The 12493-nt window shown below is 33.8% G+C and overlaps 1 protein-coding gene across 1 annotated transcript in view; it reads right to left on the bottom strand.

Moving 5' to 3' along the window:
• The window catches only part of LOC149781849 (uncharacterized), a 35302-nt gene that overhangs the window by 6862 nt on the left and 15947 nt on the right, over positions 1-12493 (bottom strand). The window contains exons 3-5 of the mRNA XM_089936046.1: positions 10088-10214; positions 2201-2290; positions 1216-1403 (exon numbers count right to left, since the gene is read on the bottom strand). Of these exons, the coding sequence (XP_089792172.1) occupies positions 1216-1403; positions 2201-2290; positions 10088-10214 (405 nt within the window). The remainder of the gene's footprint in view (positions 1-1215; positions 1404-2200; positions 2291-10087; positions 10215-12493) is intronic.

The following is a 12493-nucleotide window of genomic DNA, read 5'->3' as shown; positions in this document are numbered from 1 at the left end:
TTAGAACTTCATTCATTAAGACTGGTGATAGAACTTTTTGGACTATTTGGAATTTAATTCACATTACTTTACTCTATGTTCATTTTTAATTTTCACTTTTGTCTAGGGAAATCAAAAATTTGTTGAATTTTACAAAACTTGTTGGTTTTTGCTCTCTTCTATTACTTAGTTTAATACCATACAGTCATAATATTATGGTGTGCATTTTTCATGCACAAATTACTCAATCATGTTTTGAACACCAGTGAAAATAATATCTGCTGATTATGTGTCAGTGGTACCATTCAATGGATATTTGCAGCAACTGCTGCATAATCAATACACTGCTTCTTCAATAACTTGTGCATGGATAAATCGTGAAATCACTTATAAAGCTGGATGCAGTCATAGTTCCCTTGTTGTTTTAGAAAATACCCAAAGAATTGACCCTTAAATGTTGAATGTGAAGACAATGGCGATTAAAGCTGGTAAACGAAACCTTGTTATACTACTTGTTTTTTTATCAAAACAGCGGTTAGTGTTCAGAAATCTGAATCAACTGTATGAAATTCCCAGCTTTTAATAAGAAGTCTTATATTTTTCACATTTTCATTATCAAACAATTCTCAGTAAACTGTAAATAATAATAGTTGATGAAAATTTTATCAGTGGAAATGCCACTGATGCCTACTGGTAATAACACTTTAAAATATAAATACCAATGAAAAAGTTTTGTCAAGTGAAATTTTGTTTTAGTCCTGTGTTAATCTGGTTTCAGTGTAATCATCATAAATGCTATATGCCCTCTTGTGTTCAAATGTGAATAATGTCAATCTACCATCCATAGTTATGTCTGTGAACATTTTAGTGAGAACCTAATTAAATGCTGTAACAGTCTGTGTTTTGATTTCTCTGTTGTACACTCAATTAAAAGAAGAGCTGCTTTGTATTATCAAGTAAATTATGTCTTTTGTATCAAATCAAACAAAAGAGGTGGAATAAAATTTTAAAAATTAAAAGATAAGCAAATCTATGTGCATAAGAATTAGCAGTCACAGTTGGGTGTCAGGTCAACTCATCTGAAATGACCACTCAAACACCTATCAATATTACTGTGCAAGTAAATAACTACTAGAAGTCATCCTAGTCATTCACTGATGTGATCAAAGATAGCAAGGTAATCAAGCATAATATATCTGTAGTTGAACCTAACTTATTAGTGAGTACATATGGTACCTTTAAGACTGCTAAACTGATCCCTCAGCTGACCAAGCTTCTCTTTCTGGTCTTTCAGTTTTAAATCCTTCACTCTAGCCTGCTCCTGCATCATCAGAAGTTTTCTGGCCAGAGGTAAAGATTTGTACTTTGCCTCATAATCTTGCCATATGTTTCTATAATACTGCAAAATTCCTTCTCTCTCAGATCTGTGTACAGTAACAAAAAAAACAACAAAAAACAACAACTCAATACATATAAATTTGATTTATCATGCTTTCAGCTGTGAAACAGTTGCTTCGTAAAACTAGTTTACAAGTACGAGTTTAAGCATTACTTTTGTTGATAACCTTAAGAGTGCATATTTCTGTGAAGGATATCATGGCTAGTTACAGTACTTTTGTAATGGCTTCAAAAAAAGGAAAACTATAATCATAGAAAATATTACATATTCTATTGATTCAATACAAATGAACTGCTTACTTATTTTATTTCTCTCATTTCATACAGCATACATAAGCTAATGTATACCTTGGCAATTTAAAACTAATTTATTTTTATTGTTACTTTTCAGATAAGTTTATGCACAATTGGCAATTCACTCTATTTGTCAGTATGCCTGAGACAAAGTTAATGAAGCTGAAATGAAAGTGCCTACAAATCTTTAACTGAATACAGTGATACCTTCCAATAAAGAACCTCATAATTTGAGGTTCCTGGATATAAATGCTCACTTTTGACTACCCTGGACAAGAAGAAGGAGAAGATAACATTACATGATATCATTAACACATTTTGTATATACTGCAAATTAAATTATTTATTATTTTGTAAACACATTATACAAGTAATTGATTCTCATCAACCAAGAATTAAAATTAAATGCAATAAAATAGCAACGACAGAACTAAATTTAATCAATTTAAAAAGATTCATGATTAAACCCCAATTAAAAGAAAGGCTGCAGTATATTAAGGTGCTTTACAGTGATAAACCAATGTATTACCTTTCCAACTGCCCCTGCTCACAGACTGCCTGCAGTTTCTTCTGTAGGACCTGTTCATGGTCATGCAGTAGAGTCCTTGTCTGCTTTAGGCTTTGCATGGCAAAAGCAATACAGAATATTAATATTATCCCCACTGTGATGAATTTCATCAGATAAATGCTACAGACATGGTGTGTCATTCTGTTTGTGTATGAGTGTCTTTATGTATATTTAATATGTATTCTCACTTACTTTTGTCCATAACTGAGGGTACGACTTGGGCTTACCCGACTAATGTCTTTTTTTTATAAACAACATATTACATAGCTAATTCTTGTCAATGATTTGATAAATTAAGGCTCTCAAATTCTTTTTATCATTTTTATTTTTGTGGAAATTATTTAGATGGAGAAAAGAATGATTAATTTTGTTCATTCTGACAGACGCTGCACTTTTCATTTGTTGAGCATAAAAATAGTCCCAAACAAAGTTGAATTAGTATTAACGTTTAAAAATAGATGATACTTTTCTTACAATCCATAAGTCAAAGAACAAACATCCTTCCTAATAAACAGAACATTTTGCACAGACAAAATCATTGTTCAACACAGAATGTCCAATGCATATGATGTTGCATTGTTTGATGTAGTACCCCATTAAAAAAATAATGCAGTAGATGACCCATGTTTATGAAACCTAACATGTCACTTTTACAACTAAACATTACGTTGTTGCAATATTCATGTGCAAAAAGGTTTACTTGATGCAGAAATTCCCATGTTTACTGCAATCTATTTGTGACTGGATATTGGCAGTATTTGACTTGGAAGAACAGCAGACTACAGAGTATGTTAAAAAAGTTCATTTCGAGTTGAAATGGCATCACATATTTACCACATAAATATGCAGTGGTTGGATAAACTTCTGTCAGTTTGGAGACTGGCTTATGTCCACATTCTTATGTGAACAGAGGTGAGTTTCTTAACTTCTATAAGTTAACATTTAAACCATGCTTGTATATAGTGTGGATTCCATGCTCAGATATACTGCCTCCTTCAACCCCCACCCAACACAAGCAATACCCGTAGTTTTGCTTGTTGTTGTGATTGTTTTTCTCTTGTGGTTTTAGCCATTTTTTAAAAATAATATATGTTATACATGACATAACAAACCACTATGGGGTTAAATTAGCCATATTCAAACACACTGAGACCCATTTTTCCCCAATTCTCTTTTGCGAGTCGATTCAAAAAATGGCAGCCAAAAATGTTTATTGGCAACAAAAAATTCCAGAAAGCAGGATTAAAACAGTTTTCCCATGATCACAGCCACTCAGTAAAAAGAATACTGTACAATAATTTCATGGGCTTATTTGGACCAATCACAATTATACAAAGTGATTTGTTCACATGTTAATATATAAAAAATATGAAACTGTACACACTATAGGCCAAGTCTACTGACTGTGATAATACATATTAAGATCATTATTACCTGGAGGTAAACCTGTTTATGTTGCCTTTTGAAGATTCAAGAAAGAATCTTGTTTATGAATTTGATGGGAAAATGACCCTCATTCGGAATTTGTTATTGTTTCTTATTGTTTTTTATATGGGAGAAGTTAAACAGATATTCTTCATTCCTACCATAACATCAGTCTCTAAATGAATCAATTTTAGCTGTGTTCAGTTAATATTTGAGGATTTATTATTTAAATCATGCACTGGAACTACAAAGTGCTCAATAATACTTCCAGACTAAATCAATATTTTCATTATTATTGTGAATTAATTTAGAGACATTTGGATTATATTATTGTGGTACATTAAAACTGTTAGCACATCAGCACTACTCCAAGCTATAGGTTCATCTACATTCAACATTGAAATTCATTCAGAACACCACTGGAATTCATTCAGAACACCACTGGAATTTATTCAGAATACTCTATACTTTTGGACTTGGGATGGAAATTTTTTGACTACTTCAGATGTAATTTCTCAAGTTCTTTTTAAATTTTCATGTTGTATTTTTGGGAAATAAATTATTTGTTGAATTTTACAAAACTTGGTTGTTTTCACTCCTTCCTGTTACTTAGTTTAAGAGGACAAAGTTGTATCAGTGTGCATTTGAGCAATTTACACTTTTAATGCTTTTGAGATAATCTTCCACTATAGGTACCAACATGCATACAATTCTAAATATCATTTTATCCTGTAATAAACAAAAGTCTTGACTCAGGATTTATCAATAACACTTTTGCCAATGCTTACAGATCCTTGAAGCCCTATTAATAGAGAAAAACAGTAAAATATAAAATTCTTCAAACTTTCAGTATATCGGAACAAAACAAATTACAAATTTTATGAGATCTGTCAGTAAGTGAGTGCTTACTGAATACTTTCCCCACTCCACCCCACCCATCCACCCACCCACACAGCAAGATATGAAGTTTCAAAACAACCTTAAAAACATGGGGAGATACCGTATATACTCGCGTATAAGCCCGTCTGCATATAAGCCGACTCCCCCAACTGAATTGGTAAAACTGTTATAAAGTGTATGACCCGTGTATAAGCCGACCCATAATTTCTAGACTACCGGTACATCACAAGATGCACAAAGTGAGATCTGAATACATTTATTTAGGCAAATCACATGAAAGTAAGAAAGCTAATTTATATGTTGAAATAAAAACAATTCTAAAGTGTTAAGTCTTAATGGAAATTTAATTAATCCTCATTCTAAAATCATGAATTATAAAAGTTCTATCACTTTTTGAATCCTTCAAAATCTGGCTCTGTATCAGACTCGCCAAACAGTTCATGAAACTCAGCTTCTGTTACGGGCGTGCTTTCATTATATACGTGGTCATTGTCATCATGTTCATCCGATAGTGTGTCGTTCTCCTTGTCGCTCTCCTCGTCATTGTCGGATTGAAATATAGCATCATCCTCTTTCCATCCATGGCATTGCTGATACAGCACTTCCTGAATGATTTTGCAATCATTTCCGATGGAATTGAGTCCCACGCTTCTTTTACCCACTTGGCGACCAAATCGATATCTGGCCTCATTAAATTCCCGCCTTTTGTCATTTTCACAGCACCTGAACAAACCCATTCTGCCCACATCTTTCGTAACTTGTCCTTAAAAGGTTTGTTAAGGCAGACATCAAGAGGTTGTAACACTGACGTTAAACCTCCTGGTATCACAGCCAGTGTTGTTTTCATTTTCTTTGCGGCCTTTCTTACTTCATTGGTCTTCTGTGCATGAAACATATCCCATACTAGCATTGAAGTTTTCTGAAGTACCTAGTCTCTTGTATATAGTGGTAGTATACTATTTATATACCTTATCCTGTAATTATTTCCATGTGTTGTTGGTTATCAATTTGTATTTGATAATTATTTATCATTGTTGTTTATTTGTGTTTTTTTTTAAACTACCAGTAGTGTGATTCAATTGATCAAAATATGATTGGTTTCAGTGTGGACGTTATTCAAATATTGTGACAGTTTATAACTTTGAGCAGAAACCATGTCCACTACCATATCTCATTAAACAATACATCTGAGAGTCAGCATGTATTAGTAAAGTCATTGGCATTGTGCAACAAAACAAACCTATTATCCCCGAGGCATTTACCACAGATTAAGCATATGGTAGCCATTGTACAACACTCTACCACTAACAAACCACTTTGCATTACAAACAACTAAACAACAGTAGTATAAAACTGTGGCTGCCGATTACTTCTAAAACACCTGTCAAAGAAATCCCACAAATTATATTGTTTTACAATTATTCACGCTGACTCATATATTGCCCTGTTATTTACCCTTCCTAAGCGTGCGCGCAACAAACCCCTATGGAGCCTCTCGCTATTGTTCCTTTAAGACTATCGTACATGTATTTCTAATCTCGATCAAAATGTTTGTCGTACATACCTTCAGTATTGTAATTCTTTTATTTTTTTTACGTAGATTCTTTTCATATTTACACTGAAATAAGCTAGCATGCATTTGTACGATACCGTAGAGTTCAATGATTACTGATTAGCTGAGAGTTAAATACTTGACTGGAGATTACTAATATGGCGGTTCTTTTGGAAAATACATGTACCACCATGGCTCAAATAACACATATGGCTGCATTTTCTGGTGGATGGACATCTGTCAAGTATGTTAAAACATTTTTCATTCATTATCCTACCACTTAAGTTAGAAAAAAATATTTGTTTCACTTCACGACAGCACAAATCTTATGAGCCATGTGGCATCATTAGGCATGTGATCTCATCTTCGGCAATCGACAAAAACAATAAATACTGGAAATCGAGGGAAAAAAGCGTTAAAAATTTCAGACTTGGACCTTGGCCCGCAGATAAGCCGACCCCCCCCCCTTCTTCCAGGCCTTATTTTTTCCCTAAATTTTTTGGCTTATACGTGAATATATACGGTAAGTCTAAAGGTAATGATTTTAAATTTTAAAGAAGTGAAATAACAAAATTGTTGAAGTTGCAAGAATGTCTGATCAAACAAACAAAAATTACCTCAGAAATGTAAAGCCACAGAAATTATCAGTTTTTAAGTAACATAGATGAAAAACATATATTTTGACTTTTGTTATCTTGCCTCATCAGAGTTATTGCCAGAATTTCATTAGGGAAGGGTGGGTACCCTTTGACACTAACAGAAGGGAGGAGTAGGAAAAATTCGAGAGAGGGAGGAAACAGCTGTAGTTTAATATTTACTTAACACTCAAATATCCGTCTCTGTCTGCCTGCTCCATTAAATGTTCTACTGACATAATAAAAATATCCTCAAAAGATGTCACCACTAGCTGTATAAACATTGATCAGTTGATGGTTTCTGATGTTAATCTATTCCTTATCTGTGTATGAATATTGCTCAGCACTGAGAACTCCTTTCACAAACTAATGTCAACAGAGGCATATGCATAGCTAGTTTAGCCGGTTTGAACAGCTGGTAAACTGTTCTTTATTGTTGTTATGTACAGTTTTCCATAACTTGTAGGTATTGTTTCTTTGATATCTCTGCCCCAAAATAAGAATATTTTATACTAACATGAGGTCTTGCAAAGTTTCACTTCCTTGAATCAGTGCTTTACAGACTACTATGCCAGATTTCTTATTTATTTATTTCATAATGCTGTTTTTGGGTTTTAAATCAATCACTGCCACAGTCTGCTTAATTTACTTTTTAATTTCTGTTTAGATTCTTATTTGCTCATTTTATCTTAACCTTTAAAGTGCTAGAGATCCATCAGTGCTGAATTGTTTGAGAGAAAAAAAACATGAATTGGTGGTTGACCAACATTTCATTTGTGTTCAACCAACATATACATCTGGCTCACATTCAAGATCATTTTCGGTTCAAACATCGCTCTCTGACGTTTTGATGGTTGCATATTTATAGTCAACTGATTCAATCTACTCTGAACAAGATTCAACAGATGTTTAATAGACAGTTTGAAAAAAAGGTAGCATGGAAGTGTAAACAAAAACTGAAAATTAAAGTCAACAAGTCATTTGTTAGTAGCACTTCAATTCAAGACCATTCGCTTATGAGACACTACTTTGTTTTCCCATTATTTGTAGCCATTTTGGAAATGATCTAGTGTAGACACCTGTAGCTACATTCAAAATCCTAACAATTTAAAATAACACATCAACTGCCACATCAAATTTTAAAAATGAACTTTCGGCACAAGTAGAAGAAAATGATTCGGTCTGCTAAGCATGCATGACCATGACTTTCAATAAAAGATTAACTCTAATCTTTAGTTAAAATAACCCCTGACTCCTTGACCTTTCTGATCACTTATGCATGCAAGAAATGTGTGTACAGACAACACTATCTGGATTATATAAATAAATATATAAATTCTTTCATACAGTATTATGTAAATACATTATGTGTTTAGAGTGACTTATAGGCCTAAACATAATTATCTATTAACAAGGATTTACTCTGACCTGTTTTGCAACAGAGTTTCAGCCCCATTCCCAATCTAAAGAAGAGTACCATGACCAGTAAATTATATGCTGGCCTAGAGTTTAATGGTATTTTGTGAAAAACACTAGAAAAGCGTGGTTGCATCCAGAGCTTACTGATCAACAGTCCTCAGTGACCATGACCTTTCATCAAGGTATGCAAGGTTAGCAGTCTCAAACTTAACTTACTGTATAAATACCATATTTTCTTATTTTCTTTCAGTTAGGGCTGCAACATTTCATTTCTAAATGTCTTTATTTAGATTATTACTTACAAAACTGGTAAACATGGCAATGAACATGACTGGCTGTTAGTGATGCATGAATGACCCATTCCAATTAAATAAATATATCACACATCTTTGATTAAATGGATTCTTTGGTAACCTTAGGATTATGTTGATTCTTTTCTTCAAGTATGTATGATTTTCATATTAAATGCGACCTCTCATGGAAAAATCAAAAGTTTATGAGAAGTGATTGTAGTGCACATAACATCTCATTACATATCAGGTTGATTTACTGATAATGCTAATAAAATTTTATTGATACAAAATTATTTACCTTTAAAATTTTTTTAAACAGAACCACTGAAGCCAACATACAGTTTCATAGTCACTTTTCATCTTACAAAGCATTCCTTTCACATGTCCATACAGTGTAATCAGTTGCATTGTCAATTGTGCAAAACCATTTTCAATTTAGTCAAAATGATTGTGACATTTTATATTTGGATCCCAAAATCAGCAGAACCTATTCACATAAAAAGTGCAAGCTTTCCAGAAATTTTGGTCAAGGAACATGATCTAGAACTAAAAATATGCAAAACACAGTTTCTTCTTTCTGTCACAGTAACATGTGCCAATGACACTGAAATCAGTACACTTAATTCATACCCACATGTAAGCCATCTAAAAAGTTTAGTCCTGATCTGTATGTACATGTATCTGTATGTAGAGACATAACATGCAGGACAAAGTTTTGTCCAGGTCTGTGATGTAAAACTACTGTTATTGTGTGGAACCATGTATTGTCCTTCATAGTGACCCTGACATTAGACCTTTTCATGGTATCAATACATAGTGGAGAATTAAACTTAATGTGTAGGAACAAAATTGGAAACAGATGGACAGACAGACATAACCTGAAGCACTCCACTATATGGCAGGCATACAAAATTTGCATATTGTCCCAATGTTGACCTTAAATTTCCCAATTATGAGGAGATAAGCTGGAGATTTAAAAACTTCGATCCTTTTTGCATTTATTCTAAGTGAGAAATGATGAAGATACTGATGAAAATTAACAATCTGTATTTGTCAAAAACATTTTATGGGAACATTTACAATTTTGACAAACTGGATTGTACAACACTGCTCTATAATTCCTTTACAACGATTCAACCAACATTATAACAGTTCTTGCCATTTGTTTTACACCATTTAAGTATGTCATAATTATTTTACTAATACACATGCATTTTGATTTTTTTATATTCTGAAATTTCCCAATGTAGCCTATTTAATGTGCAGATTTTTTAAATTTCAAGGACTCCGGGCCACACTTAGGTAATGGAAGGAAAATCCATAGTTATTAACTTTCAGTTTCATGCATCTTGAAAATGTACTGCAATAAAATATTTCTTAATCACTATTATATGTACCTGATTTTCTCTGTAATGTCTACTGACAGAAGACCCATTTTTGATATGTACCATTTATAATGATAATATCTGCAAATGGATGCAAATTTTTACTTATTATGTATACCTTTAAAAGTGCCCCACAAATTTATATTTTAAAGATTTTGCATCTGTTCACAAGATTTTAGCACTATGGCAGCAAAGTGTCAGGGTGAGAACTGATCCACTTATTAAGCAATTACAAATACCTTTCACAATTTTCTCTGTTCTGTCTGAACTGCCTATGAAAGAATTTGGTGTCCTCATCTAGCTTTGATATTGCTGATTGTAGCTGGATGATTTCTGCCTGTTTTTCTTCAAGCTCTTTCTCCAATGCTAAAGAATAAAAACATTATTGATTCAAATCATATAACTTGAACAGCCTTTTTGAAACAAAAATAAATGGCAAAACAGTAAAGCTTTATCATAAAACACTATGCCATAAGTGCAATAAAAAAAATTTCAAGCCCCCCTCCATGAACTAAAATAAACATTTTAAATGTCACAAATGTAATTAGGTCACTCATATATACTTATCAACAGGAATATGAAGTTTCATCTGCATAGATCAAACAGTTTCTGGGTAAATGTACTAAATAGGTTTTCATGAGAAAGATTACTTAAAGATGATATTGCATTTATTTTCCCATGTTTTTCATATTTACAATACTTGTACCAAACAATCTCAAAACATATTTTTATGAATATATTCATTAATATTATTGATTATTGTGTATATCTGGAAAAGAATTGCGAATAATCAAAGTAATGTGAATATTCCAAATCTATTGCAAATATTAACAATAATTTTTTTTTTCTTCATGTCTCAACTTGGTAATAATCAGCTTCCAGCAAACCCTAAGTAAATAAGCAATGAAAAAATGTAGTAATCACTTAAACAGCATAAAAACCTGATCAAGTTATCTACATATGATTCAATAAAGACTTAAAATCAATGAAGTTTATTTGCATTGGTCAGATGGTTTCTGCATAAATGTGCAAACAAGATTTGACTGAAGAAGTCCAGCAAAAGGAAAACTTTTAAAGGATGCCAAAGAAAAACAAGAGTCTCTTGAAGAGATTGACTCAACTAGCCCAAAACAATTTCCAGGAATTCAAGATACATCCAATTCTTCCTTTTAACTGTGGAGTGATGAACTATGTCCTATATTCTTAACCAATAACAAGATTTTCAAATTAGCTGCTGTAATGGATAAAATGATGTTCTCCAACTAGAATCTGATGTGTCTCCAATTAAATACAAGTAGGGGTCAGGTATAAGCATGGGGATCCCAGTCAGGTATCTGTCCCAATTCATCCGCTAGCCCAAATGGTGATGAAAGTCTGGTCCAAGTGACATCAGAGCTGATAAAGAATCTTGATGCAATTTCCACCTTGCATGAAAGAGACACTGTAAAGGGCACATATGGAGACATCCTAAGGTAACCAGATCCACAGTAGCCTTTAAGGTTCCCAATAGGGAGAGGTAAAAGCAAGCAGAGAACAATATGTTTACCTGTAGTGCCTCGAAAAGTGCAAGGATTCTATCCAATCCAGTCAAACCCAAACTAAGTTCTGGTTCATAATGCAGTTCATCCACATGTAAATGAAGTCTTGAGATAGAATGAGTTTCCAGCTCCTCAAGGTTGAATAAAAGACCCAACCATGTTACTCTGCACCAACAATGGAACAGATCCTGATGAAGGAATTGAACCTGAACACTGTGGATTAACCAGTCACCAAAATACTAGAGAATAAGGGTATCCAGTAATTGGAGGCAGGATACCACTACTCCCATAACTTAGGTGAAGACACTGGAGAAGCAAATCCAAACTGCAGAACTGAAAAACTTCCTGGTCCATGCAAAACCAGAGGTATTTTTTATGTGGAGGAACAATCGGGAAGTGCAATAGGCATCCTGAAGGTCAGTGGAGACTGTCCAATATGACAGAATGAGGAATTGGTCACCATCTCAAAATGTTCCTCCCGAAGAACAAGTTTAATGAGAGATTGATTATGATATAAAATTTCCCACTTTTCTTGATAACCAGGAAGATTCAGGTGTAAAATGCTGGAGACCAATTATTCAAGACCTTCTAAACTGCCCTCTTTGGGGGGTGTACCTTTTCTCTCAATTTCAACAGATTACACTGGTGAAAGAACATGGTGGTCCTTGATAGAGGGGGTTGGACCAGAAACTTAAGTAGGTAACCCATGTTCACAATAGTAAGGACCCATCCATCATTTAAGATCCTTGACCAAGCCTCCAAAATGAATCCCAGAAAAGCACCTATGGGGATGTTTGAGAAAGGAATGCAATGAAGAGGGTGCGAGTCCTTAAGGCTGTCCTACCCACCCACTTCCTTTGGAAAAGGAAGGTGGTTTAGAAAACTACATCCTAGAGGCTCTCCAGTAACTTCCATGCCAAGGACTCAATTGACAGGAGGAGGTCTCATTTGAGGTTGTGCACTGAACTGGGCCTGCATCTGTTTGAAGAATTTAAAGGGTGGCCCATGGGGGTAGTTCACATTGAGTACACTTCCTGGTCAGTTGTGATGGGCTACAAGCAGGTGTGAAATATCTATGTTAACGATTCTTCAAATCTTGTGAAGCCA

This window comes from Sinohyriopsis cumingii, chromosome 15, assembly GCF_028554795.1.
Source record: "Sinohyriopsis cumingii isolate HCF-2022 chromosome 15, ASM2855479v2, whole genome shotgun sequence".
NCBI classification, from domain to species: Eukaryota; Metazoa; Mollusca; class Bivalvia; order Unionida; family Unionidae; genus Sinohyriopsis; species Sinohyriopsis cumingii.
Note: the sequence above shows the minus strand (reverse complement) of the source record. Positions and strands in the feature narration are given on the sequence as shown.